The sequence below is a fragment of the Puma concolor genome, chromosome E1, assembly GCF_028749965.1.
Source record: "Puma concolor isolate L17-30 chromosome E1, mPumCon1.1.hap2, whole genome shotgun sequence".
NCBI lineage: Eukaryota > Metazoa > Chordata > Mammalia > Carnivora > Felidae > Puma > Puma concolor.
In genome coordinates this window covers 58,989,404-59,014,850 of record NC_141680.1, presented here as the reverse complement: position 1 = coordinate 59,014,850, position 25,447 = coordinate 58,989,404, and the positions used below count along the sequence as shown (strand labels likewise).

Sequence of the window (25,447 nt, the reverse complement as noted above, 5' to 3'; positions counted from 1 at the left end):
GAGTGAGAGAGACAGAGTGCGAGCAGGGGAGGGGCAGAAAGAGAGGGAAACACAGAATCCGAAGCAGGCTCCAGGCTCTGAGCTGTCAGCACAGAGCCCGACGCGGGGCTCTAACTCATGATCCGTGAGATCATGACCTGAGCCGAAGTCGTACGCTTCACCAACTGAGCCCCCCCAGGTGCCTCTCAGCCTCTTTTCTTATCTGGAATTTTAAAACAGTACATGCAAAACGCTTCCACGGGCCTGGCACAAGGGAGCACTTTAAATAAACAGAACTTGGGGCGCCTGGGTGGCTCAGTCGGTTAAGCGTCCAATTTTTGATGGTTCGTGAGATCGAGCCCCGCATCGCGTTCTGTAGTGATGGCTTCGAGCCTGCTTGGGATTCTCTCTCCCTCTCTGCCCCTCCCCTGCTTGCTCACGTGCGCGCTCTCTCTCAAAATAAATAAAAATAAACTTGAAAAAGAAAGAACTCTTGTTATTTGAGCATACTTCTTATGATGCTCACTGTCTCGTGATTATTTGTTTCCACCAGCCTGTGAGCCAGACAAGGATCAGGTCTTCATTGATTTTTTTTTTTTTTTAACTCTTTAAGTCATCTTTATTGAGGTGTAATTTACATACAATCAAACGCATCCATTTAAAATGTACGATTCGATAGTCCAGTAAGTGATACACCCGCATAACCGCCACCCCGGTGACGATTTAGAACCCTGTCATCGCCCTGAAGAGCACCTCTGGTTTTATTTCACAGTCTCCAGATCCAGCCCTGGCCCCAGGCAACCACTGATCTGCTTTCTGTCGCTGCAGATTAGTTCTGCCTGTTCTAGAATCTCCTATAAACGGATTCATACAGGAGGGTGTTCTTTTGTGCCTGGCTCCTCGCGGTGCCCCGGGTTGTGGCCCACAGAGTGGTTTCGTTGCCTTTTTATCGCTGACCAGAATTCCGTACAGCCCTCGTTTATTCATTCACCTGTTGATGGATATTTGGGTTGTTTCCACTTTGGAGCCGTTATTAATAACACTGCTGTGAACACCTCTGTACAAACCTTGGTGTGGCCCTGTGTGTTTTCATTCCTCTTGGATAACTTGCTAGGAAACAGCCAAAGTGGTTTCTCAGCAGTGTCTTCCAGGGTAACAGCTGCTCCGTACCTTCACCAACGCCTGTTATGGTCTGTCTTCTTACGCATTCATGTGAGCGTGCACTAGTATCTCAATGTGGTTTTCATTTGCATGTTTTTTAATTTGCGTTTAATTTCCTTGATGACTCACACTACTGTGTATCTTTTTTTATGCGTTTATTGGCCGTATGTATACCTTCTTGTGAAGTGTCTATTAAAACCCTCCCCCTTCCACTGGGCTGTCTTCTTATCGAATTGTAAAACTTCTTTGTATATTTTGGATACAGGTCCTTTCTCAGATTTTTGCTTGGCAAGTAGTGTCTTTCCAAGAATTCGATCAAGTCCAATCTTTCCGTGTTTCTGTGACGGTTAGTGCTTTCTGTATTCTCTCCAGAGGGCTTTTTTTTTTCCTCCATCGGATCACCTTCCCCGTGTCTGTTTGGGGATCCCACCGACGTGTGCATATCCTTAGGAACGCCACGCTCTCTTGAGCTCGATCTCGTCTCCTCACCCAGACAAGACCACTGCGGTCCGCTTGGTTTCCCCTCCCCCTGCCACAGGCAGCGAACAGGCAGATGCCGAGACAGTCCTGGGGTCACCAGCCTGTGTGCTGCCTGTTGTCAAGCGTCTGTTTCTTCTGCTTGGCCCAATTTCCTGATTGTCTGTGGCAGGAATTCTTCATTTCTGCATCCACAGTGCCTGGCACACAGGCGCTCCATAAACATTTGCCGAGTGGGCGGATCACTGCCAGCATCTCCAAAGACAGTCCATTATAGTCTCTTTTGACCGGGACAGTCTGGAGGGCCCCCAGAGGTCAAGTGGTCCATCGCCTTCATTTTACCAGACGGTTCTTTCTCTGAGGGTGGTCATGAGTCCTTTCCACCCTGGCACCAGCCCACTTGGGTTCGACTCAACACATGCCTAGTAAATGGGGAGACTGAGGTCCGGAGAAGGAAAGGTCATGTGACCGGGCAGTGGCTGAGCGGGCGCGACTGGGCTCCCTCGGCCAGGATCTTTCTGTCGTCCTCACTGGCAGGTCGGGCACTGTCCCCCTTCATCGCTGGCACCTACCACAAGGTGTGTAATGTTGCAGGCTCCCGGTACGGGCTTGTTAAATAGATGGCCAAGGAACACGTTAAATAATTTCTTTTAATGCATCGTTCAGCCGGCTTCTGCATGTGGCAATAAACGCGTGTGGGCGTGCACATGCGCTCACACAGACACACGCCTGGCCATTCCTATCCAGGTTCAGAGGTCATAGTCGGTCAGTAAATCTTTTTTGTTTTCATTTTCTCAGCCACTCTCTAATCTTAAGCCCCACTAGGGGGCATATACCGCACAGAGAGGGTCTGCAGTCCTTAGGTACAAGGACTTGTTTCCAGCTTAAGTCCCCGGGGGTCCCACTCCACGACGCCTCCTCCCCGAAGCCCCGCACCCTCCCCCTGTAAAAATAAACAAGGCCTTCCTTCTCAGCCTCCTCCCTCTCCGGCTGGGGCTGGGCCGCTGCCACCTTCCTCTCCCACCCCCAGGGCTCTGCCCCCGCCCCACCCCCAGGGGTTGAAGGCAACAACAGAGCTTGAGTGATGACCTCAATGTCTGTCATCCCTGTGAGCCGCCATGGCTTCCTCCCTGCAGGGGGTGACAGATTCCCCCAGGATCTAGCCTTTGGGTGGGGGTGGGGTGGGGTGGGGCAGAGCCTGGTTCAGCCTAGAATGATGCATCAGGAGTAGCCCTGGTAATCCCATCCCCCCCTCCCATCCACCTGCAATGGCATCCCTGGGGTGGGGCCGCAGCTATTCCTGGTGCCCTGGTTGTCCTCAAGCCCAGACTCAGTCCTCCGCCCCCCAACACCTTCACGGGCTTTGGCATCACATCGCCCGGGCAGGCGTCCTGGCTTCACTACTAGCTGTGAGTGACCTTGAGCAAGCTCTGTGAACTTCGCTTTCCTTATTGGGTGAATGATAACAACGGTTCCTGCCTCATCAATGAGACAATGCATATAAATAAAGCACCTGGCCCACTGCCTAGCACATAATAAGTGTTTGAGACACATTAACGTTATTAATAATATTATTAGTATCATTATCATATTACCGTAAACCTTGGCCATTTTCCTTCTTTTCGGGCTCGCAAAGAAGCATTACTTCCCACTGTCCCAAGGCCTTGGGCTTCTTCCTAACAGTGACGTCCTATAGAGGGTCCCTGGGAACCGCCAGGACCCTGCTCTCGCGCCTGGTGCCTGCCTCAGATCGGGAGCCACGCCCACCTAGTCTTGGGCCAGGGCCCCTTGGGCGCCCTGGCCCAGGACCACCCTGCCCGCATCCGCACAACCGCACGTTTGGGATGGGCGAGGTACTCCCCGTGGTCACATCCGCGCCCTAAGGTGACACAGGACAGCGGCAGCTGCTATGTCTGCTTCCCTTGCTCCCCCCCCCGCCCCCCCCCCCCCACCTCGTTAGCTCTCTGGTCATGTTCCAGTCTCCGGGAGAGACTGGCAACAACCCTGAATCTCAGCCACAGAAGCAGCAGACAGCAGCACCTTCCTGCTCCCAGCTGCTGCCCTCGGCCACCCTGCAGCTCAGAGCAGTCTTTTCCCTGTCACTCAGGCTCCAACCAGCAGAGAGATTAGCATACAGACAGAGGACAGAGAAGCATCAGGGCAATCACCTCGTGTCTTCTCTGGGAACAGAGATGCATTCGGAAAGTGGAACCAGTTGGAGGGGAGGTATCCAGGCCAGGACTCCCACTGGAGGCTGGGACGGGGTTCTAGGCCCCCAGAGACAACAGTGATGCTCCCTCGTATGGCCTGACTGGGTGCTGGGAGCTGGGTCTTACCAGGTGCCCCTGTGCTGTGCTCTTTTTCAAATATATGTATATTTTAATGTTTATGTGTTTTTGAGAGAGAGAGACAGACAGAGCATGAGTGGGGGAGGGGCAGAGAGAGAGGGACACACAGAATCCGAGGCAGCTCCAGGCTCCGAGCTGTCCGCACAGAGCCCGATGCGGGGCTCGAACCCACGGACCGGACCGTGAGATCATGACCTGAGTCAAAGTTGGCCGCTCAACCGACTCAGCCACTCAGGCACCCCTCCTCTGACTTTTTCAGAATTACCCATCGCCCCACTGCTGTGATTGCAGAGAGACGGGCAGGAAGGGCCACGGAGTGAGGAAGGCGGCGAAGGACTAGCTATTCGGAACCTACTGTGGTTGCGACCTTGCCTGTTCAGTAGGCGACAGGTCACAAACGCTGTCACCCCGGCTCAGATACATTGAACGCCGACTGTGTGTGGTAAGCACGCTCTCTGCGTTATCTAATTTAACCCTTACAACAATAGCTTCCCTGTTACCTTCCTCGTGTGAGAAACCCCAGGCGGGGCTGTTCAAGAACCCACCCAAGGCCACAGAGGCGGGAAGTGATGGGGGGAGGCGAGATTCAAACCCAGCTCTCTGACTCCAGACTCCCTGCTCTTAGATCCCGCATTGTTATTTCATGGTGGCCAGCGCCCTGGACCAGGGGTGCCTCAGCTCTGTCTCTCCGGTCGCCCTTAATCCCCTCCTTCCTATTATGGTCAGTCTACCGAGCCCCCCCCCCCACGTGCTTCCCTGTCCCCATTCCCAAGCAGCAGCTCTTTCCAAGGAAACGGGGTGGGGAGAAGGACTCGGCCTTTTGGGGACATCTCGGGTCCACCCCTGCAGCGGGAGGGAGATAGTGGGCTGAGGAAGGAGCGCCTCAGGCCCGGGCAGCCTTCTGTAGAGACGCTCTCGGCTGAGGGTGGCAACTTCCTGCAGCAGGAACGCAAATGTGCTGGTTGTGCACAGCGCCCAGGGGTGGGAGAGGCCCCGGGAATAAGAGGCGAGCGTGGGCTGGGTGTGTGGGGAAGGTGTAAACACAATCTGCTCCCACCAGAGCCAGCCTGCTCCGTACGGGACAGCACCCCCCCCCACCCAGCCCACACAGCGCCCCAGCTGCCAGGGTCCCCCGGCAGCCGCCGAGGCCGGGCGAGAACACATTCCCCACCCCCAGCACCCCTTCCCCTGGCTTTCCCTCCCCTCTCCTGGGACAGAAGCCTGCAGGGGCCCCCATCCCCTGAGCAGGTTCCTAGAAGAGTGCTGCGAAGGGGTGTCGCTTCGTGGATGTGTGTCTGGGCCTCGAGCCAGCCCCTGTCCGGCCAGGGTGACCTTGGCCTGACAATTCCTCAGACCAGTGGAAGGAGACAGGGCAATTTGGAAGTGGCAGGGAGCAGAGGCGAGGCTGCAGTGACAGGAACGTGGCGAGCGAGCAGAGCACAGGACGAGCTCAAAGGTAGGATCGGGGAGCGCAGGCTGGGTCCCCGGAGCAGTGCCCCCCCCCCCGCCCCCGCCACCGCCACCGTGGCCCTCAGCCTGACAGTCCTGTCACCGGGGAAGGTGAGGCCTCGCAGAAGAAAGACAGGCTGACGGGAGCTGAGACAGGTGGTCACGAACTCCCGGGCCCGTGTCAGGTGGGCGGTGGGGCTCTGTCTCGTTCCAGCACAGAGCTCCTTTCCCTGGTGTGACCCTTCCCCTGACTCCGCCCTGCCCTACTTCTAGAGGCTTCCACTGCCAGGTTCCCCCGCCTTACCAGCGGCCCCTCCCCCCTGGTTTCAGCGTGGGTCCCCTCTGTCTGCATCATCTCCCCTCTCCTTCCCTCAGAGGTGGAGTCAGGGCCGCAGAGGGACGGCTGTCTAGAGAATTCCCCAGCTGCTGCCTCCACAAGGCAGGGCCAGGGGCCCGGCCAGGCTGAGACTTCCCTGGTGGGCAGTGGGGGCTGGATGGGGGGGAGGAGGCACGCGTGGGCGGGCGCAGGGGTGGGGGGGGGGGCTTTGGAAGATGAATGGCTTCCAGACAGTCGGGAGCAGTTGCCTGCGGGGTCTGCGCCTGGATCTCAGGGAGCAGAAGCGGAAATTTGCTTTTATCTCTGCTCCGGATCGGGCAGGACTGCGAAGAGAGAAATGGGAAGAGCAGCTAGGGGCAAAGGAGGCCACAGGCACTGAGCAGGCAGCAGACTGACACAAACAAGGGTCACGCTCTCCCCCCTTCCCACTTGCCACTGGCCCTTTGGAACACGCGCACGCGTGCACACACGCGCATAGAAACCCACACTCGGGGGACAAGCTGAGGGATGCCTGCTCGCAGCTGCAGGCAGACATGTCACAGATCCAACTGGCATTTCTTCCTGATAATCTCAGCCGAGCAGCAGCGAGTGACAGGGGGTGAGCTCTAGGGACCGGGGAGAGGCAAGTGCCACAGGGAAGTGAGCGCCCCCGCGGCAAACTGAGATCACATGACCTGGGACCACAAGCTTCAGGGGGGCTGCCCGAGAACCCCTTCTCTCCCAGAGTGGCTGCCTGGGCCCTGGGGGGGTAAGAGCGTGGGCTTAAAGCCTCCATCTGAGGCTGTGGGAGGGGGGTGTCCCCCAGTTGGGTGTCCCCCCCACCTGGCTAGATGACCCTGGACAAATTCATTCACCTGTGTTTCCTCGTTGCCAAAATGTGGATAATAACATGCCCGGTCTCCTCGGGTCATTGCAAGGATTAAATTTGTGAACGTGGGGCACCTGGGTGGCTCAGTGGTTAAGCGGCCGACTTCAGCTCGGGTCATGACCTCGTGGTTCACGGGTTCAAGCCCCGCGTCGGGCTCTGTGCTGACAGCCTGGAGCCTGCTTTGGATTCTGTGTCTCCTTCTCTCTTTGCCCCTCCCCCGCTCATACTCCGTCTCTCTCTCTCCCTCTCAAAAATAAATAAACGTTAAAAAAAATTTTTTTTTTTTAATTTGTGAGTGAGAAACCCTTCCATAGTGAACATGAGCCATCAGCAACCCCGCGGTTCTGGGGCTCCTCATTCCCGACCTATGCCTCCCCGAGCCTGGGCTGCTGGGGTTGCCCCAGAGTTGATCCAGCAGACCCCACCAAGTCCCTCTCTGGACCTCAGAGGAAGGGAGCCCATCTCAGAGCAATAAACATCTCTGCCCCTCCTGCCTGCCCCAGCCAGGCCTTGCCTCGGGAACCCCACGACCAGGGCCTGGGGTGAAGAGAGGACAGGCAGGTCCAGGGGCAGAAAGGGAGGGGTCTACATTCTCCATTGCTGCTTTTTCCCATTTTTCTTCTTGCTGCTGCTGCTGCTGCTTCCAAAGCACCCTTTGTGGGGAAGGGGGCAAACCAGGACTTGAACTGAAACAGAAGACCAGGCCAGATGAGCACTGCCTCCCATGCCAAGGCAAGAGCTTGTGTCGATGCAGAATGGATATTCCACAACACCACCTCTCCCTTACAAGTCCTCTGGCACTACCCTCAGGCCCCCTGCATGACCACCACCTCATCCCCAAGCCTAGAAAATGCTGTCAGGACCACACGTCATTCCCTGAAAACTAACCCTTGCCCCGTGGCCTGGACCACAACGGGCTCAAGGTAGGAGTGGATGGGAGCCCACCCCCCTTATTCTCAACCTCCATCGATGACCACAGAGCCGAAGGTGCCTGCTCTGCTCCCACACGGCCAGGCCTTGCAGAATCTTCCCTCCTTGTCCCCAGCCCAGCCTTCTACCCTCCAGGGCTCACAGCCCTGCCCTACCTGCCTCTGCCAGCTGATCGCAGTCCCCGGGGCCGAGCTCTGCCTGAAGAGATGAGGACTTACTTCAGAGGCTCTTTCTCCCTAAACAGAAAAGCACAGTAGTCAGAAGATTGAAGGGGATGGCCTTCCCGTGTTTCTGGACTTCCTCTTCCTCCCAGCCCATGCCTAGCGATTCACCCCACTACCCAGGGGGTAGGAGTGGCCAGGAAAGCAGCTGGAATTGGAGAGCAGAAATTTCAACCCATGTGCCGCCCAGGCCAGACCTTCAGAGCAGCCACTATAAGCAGGAGGGGTTAGATGTTGGGCCGATTTTTCCAACGAACTGAGTCCTGAGGAGTTAACAGGCAGCTACTCCCTTCCAGCCAGACCAGACTGGGCCAGGCCAGGCCAGATGGTCCAGATTCGGCTCTGTTCTCCTGACAGGGGGTCCAGGCCCATTTGCTGCAAGGGACATAGACCTGCCTGAATTCAGGGACCTGTCAATCCGCATCAGCCCCAAATCAGATGGATGACCTTGAGCGAGCAATTTACACGCCACGTCCCTCAGTTTCCTCCACATCAACGGAGAGATAGAAACACCTGTCTTGGGACACCTGGGTGGCTCAGTAGGTTAAGTACCCAACTCTTGATTTTGGCTCAGGTCATGTTCTCACGATTCGTGGTTCAGGTCCCGCTTCGAGCTCTGCGCTGACAGCACGGACCTGACCTGCTTGGGATTCTCTCTCTCTCTCTCTCTCTCTCTCTCTCTCTCTTTCTGCCCCTCCCCGGCTTGTGTGTGCTCTCTCTCTCAAAATAAATTAATAAATTAATGAAAGAAAGAAAAGAGGAAAAGAAAAGAAAAGAAAAGAAAAGAAAAGAAAAGAAAAGAAAAGACAAGACAAGACTTGTCTTGCCAACCCTCTGGGACTGTTGAAATTTCCAAGCGAGTTACTACATGAGAGACCTCTGGGGAAGAAAAAAAGCACCAATCAAGTGTCACGTAACAAGAGAACAGCCAGCATTTATTAAGCAGCCGTGCCGGGGCGCCTGGGTGGCGCAGTCGGTTGGGTGTCCGACTTCAGCCAGGTCGCGATCTCGCGGTCCGTGAGTTCGAGCCCCGCGTCAGGCTCTGGGCTGATGGCTCAGAGCCTGGAGCCTGCTTCCGATTCTGTGTCTCCCTCTCTCTCTGCCCCTCCCCCGTTCATGCTCTGTCTCTCTCTGTCTCAAAAATAAATAAACGTTAAAAAAAAAAAAATTAAAAAAAAAAAAAAAAAAGCAGCCGTGCCAAGTGCTTTACGATTATCTTAATTTCAACCTCACAAACCCCTTCACACCATTCTCTTACTAATCCCAGTTTATACGCCAATAAAAAGATCACGTAACTTTCCCGGAGTCTCTCAGCCAGCAAGAGTGGAGTCAGGACTTGAACTCTGTGCACCTGCAGACCCAAACTCAACAGGGAGGACCAGTCACGTGAGAGCCTCCTCTGTGTGAGGCCCGGTGTCCGTCATTTTGCAGCCGTCCTCCCGTTTCACCAGTACGAGTACTTGGGCACTATCGTGACCGTCTCAGCTAGCCTAGATGTCAAGGAAGGGCATCACAGGAATGCCGGCTTCCGGCACGTGCCCAGAGCTTTCCCAGTGGGCCTGCTGACATTCAGAGCCTGGGGGAGTCCCAGCACCAAGGAGGAATTAGGGGCCACGCATGGAGAGAGACTCATGTTCTCATGGCTCGCCAGTCCCTGTGTGTCTAAGGGGTGCTGCAGGCAGGTCCCACACCCGGAAAGAGACACGGGGGCGCATCAGCAGGCAGGCATGCTGACCGGCACAGCCACCTGAGCCCTGTGGGGAGACTCCTTCCTGCCAAGGGCCCTGGAGCCCAAGCGCATCATGATCTTTGTTTCACTAGGGGTGAGAGGCGGCTAGTCGACCTTTTGCAGGAAAGAATGTCACTTCACACAGGACTCCCACACTAGCCGGAGGTCCCCAGGCACAAAAGAACATGCAAAACGGTACGTTCTTAATAAAGATTTGTTGCTTTTTCAGCGCTGTTGGTTTGTTTTTTTGTTTTTTTATTTTTTGATGGGCGTAGGAGCCCCTGTCATCAAAGGACAATGGTCACCCAGGGAAGGAAAAACCCAGAAGTTCCCAAAACTTCACCCCTTGTAAAGGCCACATGGTTTCAGCCCAGGGAAGAGTTAACTTTCTGGCCACTGGAGACAGCGTCCTGCCCGCAGGGGCTGCCCAGCCAATGGCACTCAATGCCGATGATGTCATGCTCTTCCTGCGCCTTCTATTGGGGACCGGACAGCGAATCCCGCTAGAGGTTCAGGCAGAGGAGTCGCTGAGGCTGAGCGGGGGCAGCAGGAGAGGGGGAAGGGAAAGCGAGCAAAGCAACGCAGGGCTGCCTCTGCCCCATCCCTGTCTCCAGTCCCCCTGCGCCTGCCTGCCACTAGAAGGGACCCTGGGGACCAGCCCACACTCGGACAAACAGGCAGAGCAGCTGTGGTCCAGAGGAGAGGCTGGGGGCTCCCAAGGCCAACTGGAGAAAACAGACGTTGAGTCTGCCCACCAGGCACACGGGGAACAGGGTGGCTGGGGCTAGGGGCCAGCATACAGCGTGCGCGCACACACTCGTGGTCCTCCCCAGGCTCGGACAGGGGCAGGGAGAGCGGTAGCTTCTTTAGACGCACCCTCCCTCCTCCACCCCACGTTCTCTGCTGCCTTACCTGCCTGAGGACTGGAGGTCTGTGTCCACGTTGCTGCCCACGACCGCCCCATCGAGTCCGCTGGGCTCTCTGTGGGTGGGAGAAACAGGCGGGAAGGGCTGTGGGCAGTGCCCAGACCCAGACCCCCTCTCCCGCGGGACCCAGCCACGCTGGGCTGTGGCACTGGGGGCTTCGGCCAGAGTCTCTGAAGGGCCGCAAACTCCCCCCTGCTCTGAGGGGAAGCCCCTCAGGGACTCCCGGCAAACCCCTCTCCCAGCCTCCCTGGAGGTCCAGGCAGCCTCTGCCCGACTTTGGCTGGGCTCTCGCCCCAGCCAGTGGATTCTCCCCACCACCACCCGAGCCCATGGCCCAGTCGGTCTCTCACGGTTGGACCCGGTTGGCGAATCGGCGGCGCCAGAGCATGGCCAAGGTGCTGAGCAGGAAGAGGGTGGTACACATGGCTCAGCCGCCCCATCCCCTCCCAGACGGGGTCTGCAGAAGAAGGCCGAAACGGCCCCGCCGGCTCCCACAAGCACTGCTGGGTCTGTCCCGAGGTTCCTGCTGGTGATGGATTAGGAGGCTCAAGCTGATTAGTGGGGTCAGCAGACCCGACCTTGTGCAGACTGATTAACCTCGCTGGGCCCAGGCTGTCCCCGACCGTGGCAGCGTAAATTCACCTGTCTGTTGGGGATGTGGATGGGATGTAGATGTGACTAGGGCCTGGGTCTGGCCCTCAAGCGGCTTCTTGTCTAGACACATGAACCGGCAGGTGAGGTAAATGACCACAATAGAGTGACTTGGGTGAATGAAGGCATCTGCAGGGGGTTGTAAGCGGCAGGGAAAGCTTCAAAGAGGAGCCGGGGGCATCTGAATTTGCAGGTGCTCAAGGAAGGTTGGGCCCCCAGAGGGAAGACTGCCAGCGCTGCAGACCTGAAAGCACAAAGCATATTCCAGCAACCGGAAGTTGATGGGCAGTGGAACCATGATGTCACGTGGAGGCTTCAGGAGGGAAGGAAGGGAGGAGAATGTTAGATGATGAAGCCAGGAAGACAAGGGAGGCCAGAGAGTAAAGAAGGGCCGGCTACGTGACTCGGTTGTCCCCTCTGGACAATCCTCTCCAGATGTCACTGATGACATACCCTCTTCCGTAAAGACCGAGTTCAAGTGGGCACTCCCGAGATAGGTAGTCACATCCAGTTAAAAATTATATACCATAGTTCCGTGCAAACACACTCCTGCCCCGTAAACACAGATAAAACTTGTAAAGGATGAGATAAAACCAAACAGAAAGATGATTTCTCCTCCTTCCTTTCCACGTCCCAGTGGAAACTCTTGGGCTGCCACTTGGAAGGGCATGGCACTGCTCTGGGTGTCCGATCAGAGGGGCTCAGTGAGGTGGCCCAGTGCGGTGTGCTCAGTCTTGGCCCAGGCAGCATGTGGAGCAGACATGCTCTGAACACCCCCTCTCCTCCATCCCTCACCAAGTCCTCCAGAAGAAGGCACTAGATCTTCCTTCCCTCAACTGAGATGGAGGCAATATCAGGGGGTCTCCCGCCCAGGATGCCAGGGAGGGACCTCAACCCTGAGCTCCAGGGAGGGCCCAAGCTGGGGCTGCACGTGGGCTCTCTACTTCCAAACGTGATTTTTTTTTTTTTTTTTTTTTAGTTTTTAATGTTTATTTTTGAGAGAAAGAGAAACAGACAGACAGTGAGAGAGCTGGGAAGGGGCAGAGAGAGAGAGAGAGAGACACAGAATCTGAAGCAGGCTCCAGGCCCTGAGCTGTCAGCACAGAGCCCGACATGGGGCTGGAACTCACGAACAGCGAGATCGTGACCTGAGCCAAAGTCAGCCACCCAGGTGCCCCCAAGATTTTTTTTTAACATTTTTAAATGCTTATTTATTTTTAAGAGACAGAGTGCAAGTGAGGGAGGGGCAGAAAAACAGGGAGACACAGAATCTGAAGCAGGCTCCAGGCTCCGAGCTGTCAGCACAGAGCCCAACGCGGGGCTCGAACCCATGGAATGAGAGATCACGACCTGAGCTGAAGTCGGCCGCTCAACCGACTGAGCCACCCCGGTGCCCCATGATTTTTAAGATACATTACCCAAAGCCTAGGGGATACATTGCCCCATTACATTACTCCATTAAGATACATTACCCAAAGCCAAGGTCTTCTGATACTTGCACTGGGACACAAAGTCTTGAGAAGGGCAGAGTCTCCAGGCGTTAGGGGAACGAGGCATCAGGCTTGGTCTGGGAGTCAGAGGGGGGATCCGGCTGTCCCAGGTCCAACAGTTGCCTGCAGGGTGGGGACCCTTTGGCTATCTGAGGCCCAGCCCCCACCTCTGGTCCAGTGGCGCTCACACCTCTCAGAGCAGGGCCGGCAGGACAAGAATTTGTCCCCTCCACTCCCAGAACCCCTTCCTAATCGGAGCCTCGGTAGCTGAGATGTCTCCAGCGGCCTGGGCCTCCCCAAGATTTCTTGACACCTTTCTCCCAGGACCTCTTTGCCCTGCCGGCTGCCTCTTCTTCGGACTTTCCTCCACCAGGGTCGGAATTCTGGGCAGGGCGTGTGGTTTTTTGTTTTTTGTTTTTGTTTTGCCTGCCCGTGTCATTAATAAGCCACCCAGGGACTTTTTTCCGACGCCTTGGACGCCTTGTGCACGTACCGAGGGGGAGGGGGTGCTGGCCGGAAGGAAAGGGGGCCCGCAGGCCTCTGGCGCTGAAGTTGGACAGCCGGCCCCCATCCCCGCGGCGGTGGATTCCAATAAGGGATTGGAGCAGGGAGGCGACCCCAGTCCTAAACCCTCCAGGCCCGGGGGTCCGCAGCTCTGGGGGTGGCGCCCACGCCCCCAGCGGCTGGCTCGGGGGAGGCCGGGAGTGAGCGTGGGCTCAGCTGGGATCCCGGCGCCGCCGGAGGGGCTGCGTCCGCCCCCTCGGGCGGGAGGGCGGGCGACCACGCCGCAAATGCCTGGGAGTGTTTGACTTTGAGTCAGTTCCCCGCCGCGTGAAGGGTGCACACACGCACACGGCCCGACACCGCCCGCAGCGTGAGCGGGGACACCGTGCCCACCCACCCGCCAACCCCCGTCGACCCGCCTCCCGCACCAGCCTGGGGCGCACTCCTGTGCGGCCCGCGCAGCCCGGCGCCGCGTGACCGCCCCCTCCCCCCCGAGGCCCCCCAGCGCTCCCACCACACCTACGCCCCAGCCCCGCCCGGCGGTCAAGGTCCGCGGTGGCCCGGCGGGCGCCAGCCGCGTCGCCCCCACCCCGCCCAGCCTTCACCTTGCCGGAATTGGCTCACCGACGCGGGGTTGGGGGTTTGGAGCGGCTTTATTTTTTTTAACATTTTTCCAGCAGACCACATCCCCGCCCCCCGCTCGCGGTCCCCCGCCCCCCGCACATATACCCTGCACACACACACACACACACACACACACACACACACACACACCCGGCGCGCACAGACAGACACGCTCCCTCCCTCCGGCGCGCTCTACCCCTCGCTCGCCAGCCCGCCCGCCGCGCACGCAGCCGGCCCCGGCTCCCCGCGCCCGGCGCCCCGCGCCCCGCCGCCGCTGAGCGAAGCCGGGCTGGGCTTGGAGCTGCTCATGGAGAAAGTGCCGGGCGAGATGGAGATTGAGCGCAGGGAGCGGAGCGAGGAGCTGTCCGAGGCGGAGAGGAAGGCGGTGCAGGCTACGTGGGCCCGGCTCTATGCCAACTGCGAGGACGTGGGGGTGGCCATCCTGGTGAGGTAGGTGTCACTCCGGCCCCGGCCGAGCCCGAGTCCGGGGGAGGGCGGGCGGCAGCGGCTCCAGGCAGGGGCGGGTTCGGCCGCGGGTCCGAGCTCCTGAGCTCCTCCGGCGCCACCTCTCCGGCTGAAATTGGGGCCGGGCCTGCCCGGGTGTAGGCAGCGTGGGGCTTCCCCGGGGTGGGCGAAGCCCTGGCTGAGCCCGTCCTGGCTCTGGGCGAGGGGCTAGGAACTAAGAGGCAGACACAGAAGGAGGACGCCTCTGTCCCCCTCCTCTCCCGGGGCCTCAGAACTCCTGGCCGTGCCTTCCTCACCAGCGACCCCAGCCACCCAACCCAGCTGTCACAGGCACACGTTTCACCCACCCTTCGTCGGGAGCTCCCCATTTTAGAGGCAGGAACACTGAGGCTCAGCCTAGAAGGCGGGCAAAGAGGAGCAGACCCCTCTCTCCAGCGCAGCCCCTTTCTGTGTTCAAAACCTCTTGGAAGGACAGAGCCAAGGGCCAGAGAATAGAGGTCAGAAGGAGTAGGTCACAGGGGGGTCCAGTTTTCCCAGCCGGCCCCTTCCTGCCCCTAGGGGCTGGGAGGGCAGCGAGCTCCCAGGTGAGGCACAGGTGAGTGGAGAAGCAAGCAGTCCCTAGGGTACAGTCCCTGCTGAGCTTGGTGGAGGGAAAGGAAGAAGCTTCAGGAGTCAAGGCTCCACCCTGAAACCACCACTTGGGGAGGAAAGGCCATGTGTCTCGGGCTCAGAGGTTATCCAGGTACCACATGCCCCTGAAGTGACACTTATTTACACATCTACAGGCCCCGTAGACACATACCGTTCCTCTATAGTTAATGTCCCCAACCCCCACAAGCTAGTGACTGACTATAGCTGCAGATTGATGCTCTCTTCCCACACGCGCTGGTCCCCGGGGCGGGGGGGGGGGGGGGGGGGGGGGGACCGGGACCCGCAACTCACCCTCAACCCCCTGTCAGCAGCAGAGGGAAGCTGCCGGATCTCCAGCAGAGTAGGGCAGTCTTACTATTTGGAGCTAGGGTGAACCCTTGCTTGTGAAAAGGAGAGTTGAAATGCATGCCTGTCTCCCAGTCCTGGCCCGGCTTTGGCTCCTGTGCCTCCCCGACGCTCTCTCCCTTCTGCCTCCCCCAGGCCTGGGACCTGCCCAACTCCATATTGATATGCCCTGAATCCAACTTGGAAACAGATTTTGGAGAAAAAAGAACAAGAAGCACTCTTGAGTGGCCTCTTCTTTGGGGGAGGATTCTAGAGGAAGGGATATGGGGATGTGGGCAGCTCCGAGGCCCAGAAACACAGGGCGGATGGCGGGGAGACCAAGAGGGGGTTTCAGATCCCGAAGCCCTCAGACATTCTGAGGCGCCGACCTGCACGTGGGAGCACCCACACGAGCACACTGTGGGTCATGGAGTCACAGATGCACCAGACTGCATCCCTGGAGGGTGGCTCTTAGCCATGTATGCTGGCACACGCCAGCCCACCAGGCCTCAGGATGCACCCGGTGAGCACATGGGTCACCCGGAAGAAAGGAGGTGGAGTCCACGGGACCCTGGAGATTTTCTGTCCAGATACCTTGCCCTTTGCCAGGGAGGACGTGGAGGGGACGTGTCCAAGATCCAGCTCCTGGGGTACCGCCCAACTTCCCCAGGAATGGGGGGGTGGGGTGCAGAAGAGGGAACTGACCACTAAGGCCAGGGCTGTTTCTGGAGAGGCTGATGTCTTGGCAAGATTTCCTTTCTCTCTGTGCCCCTGCAGTTCCCCATTCCCGACTCTTAGGGAGGCTGGGTTTGGGCTGGGGGAGGGGGGCATTTACCGATGTACTCAGTGCTCAGTGAGAGGCCCACAATTAATCTGAGAAGGCCCGAGATAGCAGTTAGGTCTCGCCTGCTGGTCAGCCCAGGCCACACTGCACCTGACCCCACCTCTGTGCTGACTGGAGCCCAGCTCCTCCCTGCCAGCCTCCCTCCTCCAAGCCACACCAGCCTCCCTCTCCTGGGTCTCTTCCTGCTCTCTGCCCCATGACCTGCCAGTTGGGGGAGGGCTGGGTTAAAGGGGCTATAAGGGATAAGCTTCTCAGGTGTCCCAAAGGCCCCTCCCCAGTTTGTCACGCCCCCCTCCCCAACTTTACTCACATCCACAGGGACAGGCCCCAGTGAGAGCCTGAGAAACTGGTCTGACCCATCACTCTCAGGTCCTCCCTCCCCACTGGGCTAAGGCCAGCCGCACCCCCACGCCCTCCCCCCTCCCCCTGCCCCAGGAGCGAGCAGCCACGAAGCAGTGGAGTGGCGGTGGCCGTGGAGAGAAGCAGTCTTGGAGTCTGAGCCAGACCCCGCACCTGCAGTGCGACCGCCCAAGCTCTAGAAAGTCTCCCCTCCCAGCTCTAGAAAGGCTCCCCTCCCGGTTGTAACTCTGCCGCCTTCCCCCTCGCACTCAGACAAGCCTATTTCAGGCTCTACTGGAAACCCAGATGCCTCTGGGAGCTGAGAAACTCCCCAAGGCTGACTGGGAGGGTCGAGAGTACACGTGGAAGGGTGGAGGGGCCGGGGAGAGAAGCCCGGATGAAGGAACAGAGCACACGACCCCTAGACTCCCCTGGTCCAGCGCAGCCGCTCCCTGGGACTGTCACTTCTCAGGGGCCACAACCTGGCCCTGGGTGTTGAGGCAGGAGACCCATTGGGTTCCAGGCCACCATCTCCCTGGCACAGCCGCCTCCCCGAAGGCAGGATGGGGAAGCCGTCGAGGCAGGGACCGTCTGGGTTCTTTCCTGGCCCTGCTACCCACTTTGCTGGGCAATCTTGGGCACGGATTCCTAAAACAGAATGTGGCGATAAAGGCAGTGGCTACCTCAGGAGCGTTTTGCAGGATTAATGAGACAATCTAGTAAGTGCTCAGTGAGTATTCCCTGCTATTTCCTCCTCAGTGAAATGGATACAATGCCTGCTTGGTCGAGGCAATTAAATGAAATAACAGGCTGGGACGCTTTGCATATTGTTACACGCGCTCTGGGCGAACAGCGATCATTATTTTTATTGCGATGTGAAACGCCCGAAGTCTAAGATACTCATTTAAGTCCAGATTGGGCTGTTTACATTTGTCCTTCATTACAGGGCCTCTCCAGAAAAATCCAGTGTATTTTCAGCCTCATTGCCTCATTTGGCCCCCACCAGAATATCTGTGAAGTATCGAGCCAGAGGATCTCCTCTCGCGCGCGTTTGCGGACAGGAGGTTGTGAAGTAGTTTGCCCAAGGTCACCCTGGGTCTCCACATGGACTGTGTCCCCGTCACTCCCCCCCCCCCCTGCTTTGTCGCTGGGAGGGATGGCCTGGGCCAGATGCCTTACTCTCTGCATCTGTTCTGGGCTCTTTGGCCAAAGGGCTGATTTGGCAAATTATCGGCTTTCTCTGATCGCAAAGGGGGGGAGATACCCCAGGGGTGTGAAACAACCTGACAAAACAGGCCCAAGACATTCCATCCCATTGTGGGAAGTTCAGATGGAGCCTGGGTGTGACTTCCCACCTCAGCCAGCTCTCCAGTATCATCCTGAAGGCCACAGGGCCCTGGGCCCTGAGGTGATGGGTCAGAGGGTGTGTGAGAGCCAGGCTCTGCCGTTGGGTTGTGGGACCCAATCCAACAGGCAGAAAGGAAAGAGTCCATAAAAGGTGTCAGGGAACCCCTAATGGCCTTGAGGGGAAAGCAGTAGTCCCCGGGCACAGCCTGGGCACTCTGGGAAGGCAAGTCTGACCAGAGGAAGAATAAGGAAGACATTCCACTGTGTGGACAGAAAGGCTGGCACGCTCAAGGAATGTTTTACCCACAGTACGTGGGCTGCAGGAAGATGGCTGGAGTTGGGACGGTTTAATCCCAAATTAAAGGACTGGAATCCCGGATTAAGGACGTTGACTCTGGCCAGTAGACAATGGGGAGCCGGTGAATGTTTTTGAGCAGGAGAGTGACCTAATGAAAGTGATGTTTGACCTAATGAAGTGTATTAGACAATTTCAGATAAGCCGGGGAGGGGAGGAGAGAGCTAGGAAGACCTGGGGTCTGCCCCCAAGATGTGCGCAGGCTTGTCGGAGAGTTGTGAAGTGATTACAGAACCGCACGAGGTGGGTAAGGTGAGTCAATAGCTTTAATTAAATCACCCAATCAATATGTTCTGCAGGCCGAGGAGGGAAGCAGGTAGTGAAGAGGGAACAGACGGAGCTGGCGGGAGGACTGGGTCTCATTGCTTCTCTCCGTTGACCGGGTGACCTGAGCTAAGTCACTTGGGCTGTACTTTGTTCACAGAGAAAGCCCTACCTTTATCGTGATAAAGGCTGGCATTTACTGTGCTGAGGGCTCCCCACGCGGTCTCTCCGTGCAGCCTCATAACAAGCTACGAACAACGATGCCCATGGCACGGATGGGGAAACTGAGACCCAGAAAAGTGAAGTCACCTGCCCCGGGGTCGCACTGGCCCGAGATCCCAGAACTAGAGCTCCTAGTGTCTCTGCTGTGACTGGAGCAGGCGTCGAAGGGCGCGTAGGGTCTAGAAAGGAGGCCAGAGCAAGGAAGGCAGAGGCCTGAGAGACAGAGCCGACGGTCTGTGCAAGTCTGGCCGACAGAAGTGGCCAGGACCTGGGTGGGGGGCTGCATGTAAGCCTGCTCGGCCAGACGGAGGGCCTGTGTCCGAGAGACAGCACCCGTGGTGGCGAAACAATGACTGGTCCTGCCTCTCCTACCCCGCACCCCCTGTATCCTGGCCACCTCGGGGCGGGGCCGGGCTGCCCCTCCTTCAGCGATCACCCACCTCCTGCCAGGTTCTTCGTGAACTTCCCGTCCGCCAAGCAGTACTTCAGCCAGTTCAAGCACATGACCGAGCCCCTGGAAATGGAGCGGAGCCCCCAGCTGCGGAAACACGCCTGCCGGGTCATGGGGGCCCTCAACACTGTCGTGGAGAACCTACATGACCCCGAGAAGGTATCCTCTGTGCTCGCCCTTGTGGGCAAAGCCCACGCCCTCAAGCATAAGGTGGAGCCCGTGTACTTCAAGGTATGTGGCTGGGTGGGTGCGGCCACTCTAACCACCCACCTTGCTTTGCTCTGGGAACGCTCGGGGAGAGGGCAGCAGAGGTGACCACTGGGCAGCCCAGCTTCTTCCCCTGGGGTGGCTGTGACAGCGAGGGGCAGCAGGATTGGAGGGCAGCCGGGGCTGGGTCTCGAAGGTGTCTGGTCCCCAAAGCTGCCAGGCTGCTGTGTCGGGAGTAACGCCCTCGGCCAGACGCTGGGTAGAAGGGGTGCTGCGGGCCCTGGGAAGCTTCGGGGAGCAAGACGCCCAGGCATCTACTTCCCGCTCCTCCCTCTGCCCCCAGATCCTCTCCGGGGTAATTCTGGAAGTGATCGCCGAGGAATTTGCCAATGACTTCCCACCAGAGACGCAGAGAGCCTGGGCCAAGCTGCGTGGCCTCATCTACAGCCATGTGACTGCTGCCTACAAGGAAGTGGGCTGGGTACAGCAGGTCCCCAACGCCACCACGTGAGGAGGGGTGAGGGTGGGCCGGGCAGCCTCCCTGCTGTGTCCTCCCCTGCCCCCTGACCTCCCATCTCTCCTGGGGCACTGGAGCTGACTGCTGGGGCGGGAACCCTTCCGGGAGGCTGGGTCTGGGGTCTGGCACCCTTAAGAACAGGCACGATGGGAAAGGCACGGGCCGGCTTGAGCCCAGGGCGCCTGCTCGAGGCTACTCAGAGCAGTGAGCCTCGGACAAGTCCTCCTCCAGGAGAGCCATCCCGCTGCCTAGAACCAGAGAGCACCCACAGGGCCCAACACCAATGCGGCCCAAGGCAGAGAGGGAGGGTCTAGCAGCAGCTAGAGGTTCCTAGCAGGAAGGCTGGCTCATCGAGCCCAGAGGCAGCCCAGGCCAGCTCCTGCAACTTCCTCCCTAGGTACCAACCACGTGGGGGCTGTTTTTCATCTAAGGCTGACCAGTGCTCCCCGCTGCCTCTGCCTCAACAGGGCTGGAGCCAGAGAATCACAAGGACGTGTGCACACACGTGCACGTGCCCAGGCCCACAAGGGGCCTGCGTGGGTATCACCACCACGCACACCATGGGGCGGGGGGTGGGGGGCATGTTTACTTCTAGGCTGGCCCTGGAGGCCGGGTTCCCAGTTCTGGGGATGGGCTCGAGGAGGGTGGCCAGCCTCAGTGACTCCAGCCGAGTCAGAGGACGAGGGGAGGGCTGGCTCCTAGACATGGTGGCTGGGAACACTCCGGCCTGCCTGGGCCCCCAAGGGGCAAGGCGGCTCTGGGAGCTCCACGGAGGGGCGGAGGAGGCAGAGCTCGAGTAGGGAAGAGGGAGAGGAGCGTGGGCGGGAATGGGAAGCAGGGGTCAGCCAGCAGCTCAGGACACGCGTTGTAGAGAAACATTCCCAGCAGTTTCCCATAGAAAAGGCGCGTCTCCTCCCCAGGCTCCAAGCTGGCCCACGGAACCTCCTAGACCTCCTGCTCGCAGGCCTCCCGGCCCAGCTCTGGGGGAGGTCCCTGGAGGGCAACCTTGGGAGGCCAGGCCTCCTTGACTTTCCTGCCGCTGACCACACTGGCCCCAGCGTGCTCCTGCTCCCTTCCCCCCACATCGGCACCACCCGGGGAGGGAGGGGAGCTCGGGGAGCTCGGGAACTTCTGGCTACAGCCAGGCAGCAACTCCAGATGTGCACAGCTGGGCCCTGGGGATCTGCCCCAGATCCCCAGGGTGGACGGGAAGCAGGCAAGAGACCTCTACCTGCCAGAGGGGGTGCTGGCAGAGCCTAGAGAGCTGCCGGAAGCAGACAGAGGGGCCAGGGAGGGTCAGTTGGGGGGAAGGGGGTTGCCCTCCCACGCCTCTCCCCAGCCTGGCTTCTTCGCTGCTGCCGGAGATGAGTTTGTTTACAGCCAGGAGACAAGACTTCCTGCTTCTAGAGAAAAGGGCTTTTTTTTACAGGGGCCTAGAGGGACTGGAGGGGGAGAAGGAGAGAGAGCTGGCCAGTGCACGCCCCAGTGAATCAGAAACACATGGACAGCGTTTCCCGACACGAAGCCCTGTCCCCTCCCCTCTCTTGCCCCAGCTGGACCCCTGGGACTTCCATCTCGCCAAACCCCAAACACGAAGAAACCAGCAGAATCTCAGTCTGCCCATTTCTGCTCCTCGAAGAGTGAGCCGCGAAGGGCCACAGGGGCCCCGCCCCCATCTAGACTTGGGCATCTCGAATTTAGGTCACTCCCCACCCCCACCCCCGCCAGACATTGAAGGGGATTGTCCCCTCGTCCCTTTGCACACTCTCCCCCCCCCCCACCTGGGTCTCCTGAGGGCGGGGGCGTGGGCCCCAAGAAGGCATGTCTCCCTGGGCCCGGGGCCTACACACCCAACCTACTGCTAAGGTTCAAATGGGTTGAGACAGTGGGAGGCAGTTACACAGCAGGGTCTTGGCAGGGTTTCCATCCAGTTTCTCTCATCAGGGAAGTGGTGGTGGGCCAGCACAGGGGCTTTACGGGCAGAGAATGCCTTTGTGTGGCAGGAAGGGTACCCAGCCGGGTCAACCAGAGTGAAGGCACGGGTCTCAGAATTCATAGAAAAAGAGCTGATGTTGGAAGGGTTCTTTGCAGCGTGTGAAACACGTTCACACAGTTGATGTTACTTCAGATGCGATTCGCATGGTGGAGATCTCGAAAGACCTGGGGGCCGGGGGGCGGGACCTGACTTGTCTGAGGCCACACAGCAGGTTCCTAGCAGAACTGGGGTCTAGTGGGTTGCCTCCAAGCTGCAGTGTGATGGGTCTCTTGGAAGATACTGTCCTGCCTTGCCATCCCCTGATCCCTCCCCGCTGCCCCCCTCCCGGTGTCCCCTGGTCCCAATCCATGCCCCTCCCCCCATAACCTCTCACTTCATCTGCTGTCTCATCCACAGCCCTCCGGCCACGCTGCCCTCTTCGGGGCCATAGGACCCCCCCTCTCTTCTCCCCCCTCCCAGGCAGCACCCTGAGCCGAAGGCCGAGTTCTGAAGACCCTCCTTGGGTGCCAAGGAAGCTGGAGGAATCCCTGACTCGTCTTCCCAGAAAGAGGCAGCCTCTGCTGTGGCCACGGTCCCCACCGGAGCCGCCAGGAGGTGGCGCTGGCTGCCTGGATGCTGACCCCAGCTCAGTGGCCTGTGGGGATGGGGTACCCTTCCTCCTCGAAGAGTTGGGCCCACCCTTCTTAGCTTTTCTACTCTCTGTCAGAGACCCAGCTGAGCAGCTGGCAGGAGTCCGGGGCAGGTCCGAGTCTCTCCGGGAATAAACCAGCCCCGTTTCTGTCTGCCCGGCCAGCATGCAGGTCCCGTGTCACCTATCTAGAGCATCACGCACACACATCTACCATATATACAGATATATTCTATATACGATCTATATATAAAATATATATATATATATATATACATACATATCTATACTGTGTATCTGCGGGGCCCAGGGGCCCAGAGGCACTTGGGAAGCTTGGGTTCTGCCCATCTGCGTGCGGGGCAGGGAGGGGTCCTTGTCATGCTTCTGGGCAGAGGACAGAGTGTTGTGGCAGAGATGGGGGTCCCGTGTCGGAGAGAATCTAGGCCTGTGGGCACGGTTGGGGTGACCCGAGGGCCTGGGTGGGCAGGGTTGGGGTGACCCAGCTTTGCCAGCCAAGTCCAGCTCATTCTCTGACCAGCTCCCCACATTCCTGCTTTCCATTTCTAGGTTAAAAAGATTTGGCTTCCCCCTGCCCACCCCCCCCAAAGGATGTGGCTCCCTGACTTGCTCCAGCCCATATGGGCAAGGGCCAGCAGAGGGGCCAGCGTGTGGGACAGGATGCCTGCCCTGGGGGAGGGGCCGTGGTAAAGAAGCCTCGAATGCCAGCCCCACCTGCCTTTGCTGCTTAGGGTCCCAGCAGAAGCAGGGGCTCTATGCTACTGCAGAGGTGACAGGCCAGATGTCCCCATCCCGGGGCTCTGCGGGCCTCGGGCCTCGGGCCTTCCCTCCCCACCTCCCCCCACCCTGGCTGCTGACTGACAGTTGGTCCTGCCCACCCATCTGGGTCAGAGATGCGGGGGACCCCCCCCCCATGTGTGTCCCTTGGTCGTGTACCGTCCTCAAGGGTGTCTGGCTGCTGTGTGGCTGCTGTGCCTGTGTCCCCTCCCGTCCCTCCTCCTGCAGCCGTGCGTCAACTGCCTGCCCTTTTGTAGTTTCTGATGTTTGTAACCAGTCCCAGCCGTGTCATTAAACAGACTCGCTCTTCCCGCGTCTGCTGCTCATTCTGTCTTGTCCTGCCAGCTGTCCCTGGCCTCTGCCTCCCCTCCTCAGTTCAGGGCTCAGGGCTTTTCTTGGGAGCCACCCAAGGGCCCGCTCTCCTGTACCTCAGCCTAGGCTGGCCGGGGCTCCTCTGAGTTGGGGCTCACCACGGGAGTGGACGCCCCGACCTGTTTCATCAGGAGCACAGAGCTGGAGACTGGAAGCTGGGCTTTGGGGCTTGTGTCGGGGGCGGGGGTGGTGGGGGAGCCAGCAAGGGTGTTTGTGCTTGTTTGCATTTTTTTGTAACGTTTGTCTATTTTTGAGAGACAGAGTGTGAGCGGGGGAGGGGCAGAGAGACAGGGAGACGGAATCCGAAGCAGGCTCCAGGCTCCGAGCTGTCAGCACGGAGCCCGACGCGGGGCTCAGACCCACGAGCCGCGGTGTCATGACCTGAGCCGAAGTCAGTCGGATGCTCAACTGACGGGGCCACCCAGGTGCCCCTGTGTCTGTTTTCAAACGTCAAGGGGGCTTTTAATCTTTGGTTCTGGAACTCTCCTCCCTAAGGAGGACAGAATGAGTGAGGGAGGAATCGGGGAGAGACTTTCAGGAAGAAGGGCCCCTGCTGGTCTCAGGGGCCAGTGAGAGAGCCAAGGATCGGGCCCCCACTTGTCAGACCCGAGCACCCAGCATCCCACACGGGGAGAGCAAAGTGTTCTCCAGTTCCCTGCGGAAGGCCAACCCTCCGGAGTTTGAGAAAGGAAGTCTGTTAGTACCAACCTGACACCCCTAGCCCTTTCCCTGCGCTCTCCACACCCACCCCTCCCCAAGCTTTGTATCCTGTATCCCACAGCCTCAGGCTGGCCTGCCCAGCCCCCACACACAATGGAAGCAACAGCCAGAGCATCAGCTCCCCAAGGAGGGGTGGGGAGGTCACCACCCCTGGGTGGGCTGCAGGAGAAGCAGGAAGCCGCCTCCGCCCCTTGGGAGGACTCCTGGCTGCCTGGGAAGATTCAGCTGACAGACAGGAAAAGTTTTATCTCCCAGACTATGAACTCCTTGAATGCAGGCTATGCCTTCTATCTCTTGGGCCTGGGACAGCAGAACTGCTCAGTAGAAATCCAGAGACTAAATGAATTCCACTCATAGAAAGCAAGACCCGTACATGGGGCCAAGAGTGAGCTGTGTGCATGAGACGTAAGTGCGGGGTGGAGAGGACGTCAATGGGGCAAGGCCTTCCCAGGGAGGCTGTGTCCCGGGGATGGAGCGCTGGACTCCCGGGGCCAGCCTGTTTCCTAATGCTGTGTGACTTTGGGCAAGCTGTTTCGCCTTTCTGGGCTGCGTGGTCACCTCTAACTTAAGATAGGAGTGAGGGGAGCCTGGGTGGCTCCGTCGGTTGAGCGTATGACTCTTGATTTTGGCTCAGGTCATGATCTCATGGTTCGTGAGTTCGAGCCCCACGTCGGGCTCTGCGCTGACAGTGCGGAGCCGGCTTGGGATCCCCTCTCTCTCCCTCTCTGCCCTTCCCCTGCTCATGTTCTCTCTCTCTCTCTCTCAAAATGAATAAATAAAAAATAAAATAAGTGAACAAGGTAGGTACCAGGAGGAAGAGGACAGAAGCCAGCCACGGCACTGGGGACGTAAGAGCTGCTCGGGGCAGGGTGACCTGACTGTCAGGCCATCGGAAGCAGCAAATGGAAGGAGGCGAGAGGGCGGACTGGCCAAGTTGGGTCTTGAGAGAGGAGGGGCGGAGATGGAAAGAGGAAGGCAGTGAATGAAGGAGGAAACTCTCAGGAAGCAGGACAAAGGACAGCGAGGTGGCCTGAAGGACCCTGAGGAGCTCAGGCTGAGCCAGAGCCAGGGTTGGGGGCTGCAGGGCCGCGAGAGGAAAAGGGGAATCTGCGGGCGGGGCGGGGGGAGGAAAGACACCCCTTCCTTCACTTCACTTAGTGAAGGGGCCTCCGAACCCAGCAAAACTGGAATCATTCTGGAACGTGGCCCTTGAGAAAGTTTATCTCGGCTCCCCACCACCTAGAGAGGGGGCGCAG

At 58.7% G+C, this 25,447-nt stretch overlaps 2 protein-coding genes across 7 annotated transcripts; one reads left to right on the top strand and one right to left on the bottom strand.

The window, feature by feature from the left end:
• Nucleotides 1-570: 570 nt before the first annotated feature.
• PRCD (photoreceptor disc component) lies at nt 571-13,289 on the bottom strand. 4 transcript variants are annotated; one of them, XM_086688140.1, is made up of 6 exons: nt 12,549-13,289; nt 11,068-11,320; nt 10,776-10,951; nt 10,412-10,480; nt 7,705-7,785; nt 571-2,356 (listed from the first exon to the last, which is right to left on the bottom strand). In XM_086688140.1, the coding sequence occupies exons 3-5, from the start codon at nt 10,847-10,849 to the stop codon at nt 7,764-7,766; spliced, it is 165 nt and encodes a 54-aa protein (XP_086544266.1). In that variant the 5' UTR covers nt 10,850-10,951; nt 11,068-11,320; nt 12,549-13,289; the 3' UTR covers nt 571-2,356; nt 7,705-7,763. The 4 variants fall into 4 exon arrangements, with proteins under 4 accessions (XP_086544266.1, XP_086544267.1, XP_086544269.1 ...); XM_086688141.1 differs by having other exon boundaries at nt 571-2,225; nt 12,549-13,282; XM_086688143.1 differs by lacking the exon at nt 571-2,356 and adding an exon at nt 3,472-3,496.
• Nucleotides 13,290-13,613: 324 nt separating this feature from the next.
• Nucleotides 13,614-23,409, top strand: CYGB (cytoglobin). 3 transcript variants are annotated; one of them, XM_086688136.1, is made up of 4 exons: nt 13,614-14,144; nt 18,956-19,187; nt 19,507-19,644; nt 22,073-23,409. In XM_086688136.1, the coding sequence occupies exons 1-4, from the start codon at nt 14,002-14,004 to the stop codon at nt 22,145-22,147; spliced, it is 588 nt and encodes a 195-aa protein (XP_086544262.1). In that variant the 5' UTR covers nt 13,614-14,001; the 3' UTR covers nt 22,148-23,409. The 3 variants fall into 3 exon arrangements, with proteins under 3 accessions (XP_086544262.1, XP_086544263.1, XP_086544265.1); XM_086688137.1 differs by having other exon boundaries at nt 13,618-14,144; nt 19,507-19,680; XM_086688139.1 differs by having other exon boundaries at nt 13,823-14,144; nt 19,507-19,670.
• The last annotated feature ends 2,038 nt before the right edge of the window (nt 23,410-25,447 follow it).

Excerpts from the sequence above, each read along its gene's own strand:
- CYGB (XM_086688136.1), top strand. The coding sequence starts at position 14,002 with ATGGAGAAAGTGCCGGGCGAGATGGAGATTGAGCGCAGGGAGCGGAGC. Across the intron at positions 19,188-19,506 it reads TGGAGCCCGTGTACTTCAAG|ATCCTCTCCGGGGTAATTCT; the intron begins GTATGTGGCTGG and ends CTCTGCCCCCAG. Across the intron at positions 19,645-22,072 it reads CCTACAAGGAAGTGGGCTGG|CCCTCCGGCCACGCTGCCCT; the intron begins GTACAGCAGGTC and ends TCTCATCCACAG.
- PRCD (XM_086688140.1), bottom strand. The coding sequence starts at position 10,849 with ATGTGTACCACCCTCTTCCTGCTCAGCACCTTGGCCATGCTCTGGCGC. Across the intron at positions 10,481-10,775 it reads TTCGCCAACCGGGTCCAACC|AGAGCCCAGCGGACTCGATG; the intron begins GTGAGAGACCGA and ends TCCCACCCACAG. Across the intron at positions 7,786-10,411 it reads GACCTCCAGTCCTCAGGCAG|GGAGAAAGAGCCTCTGAAGT; the intron begins GTAAGGCAGCAG and ends TTTTCTGTTTAG.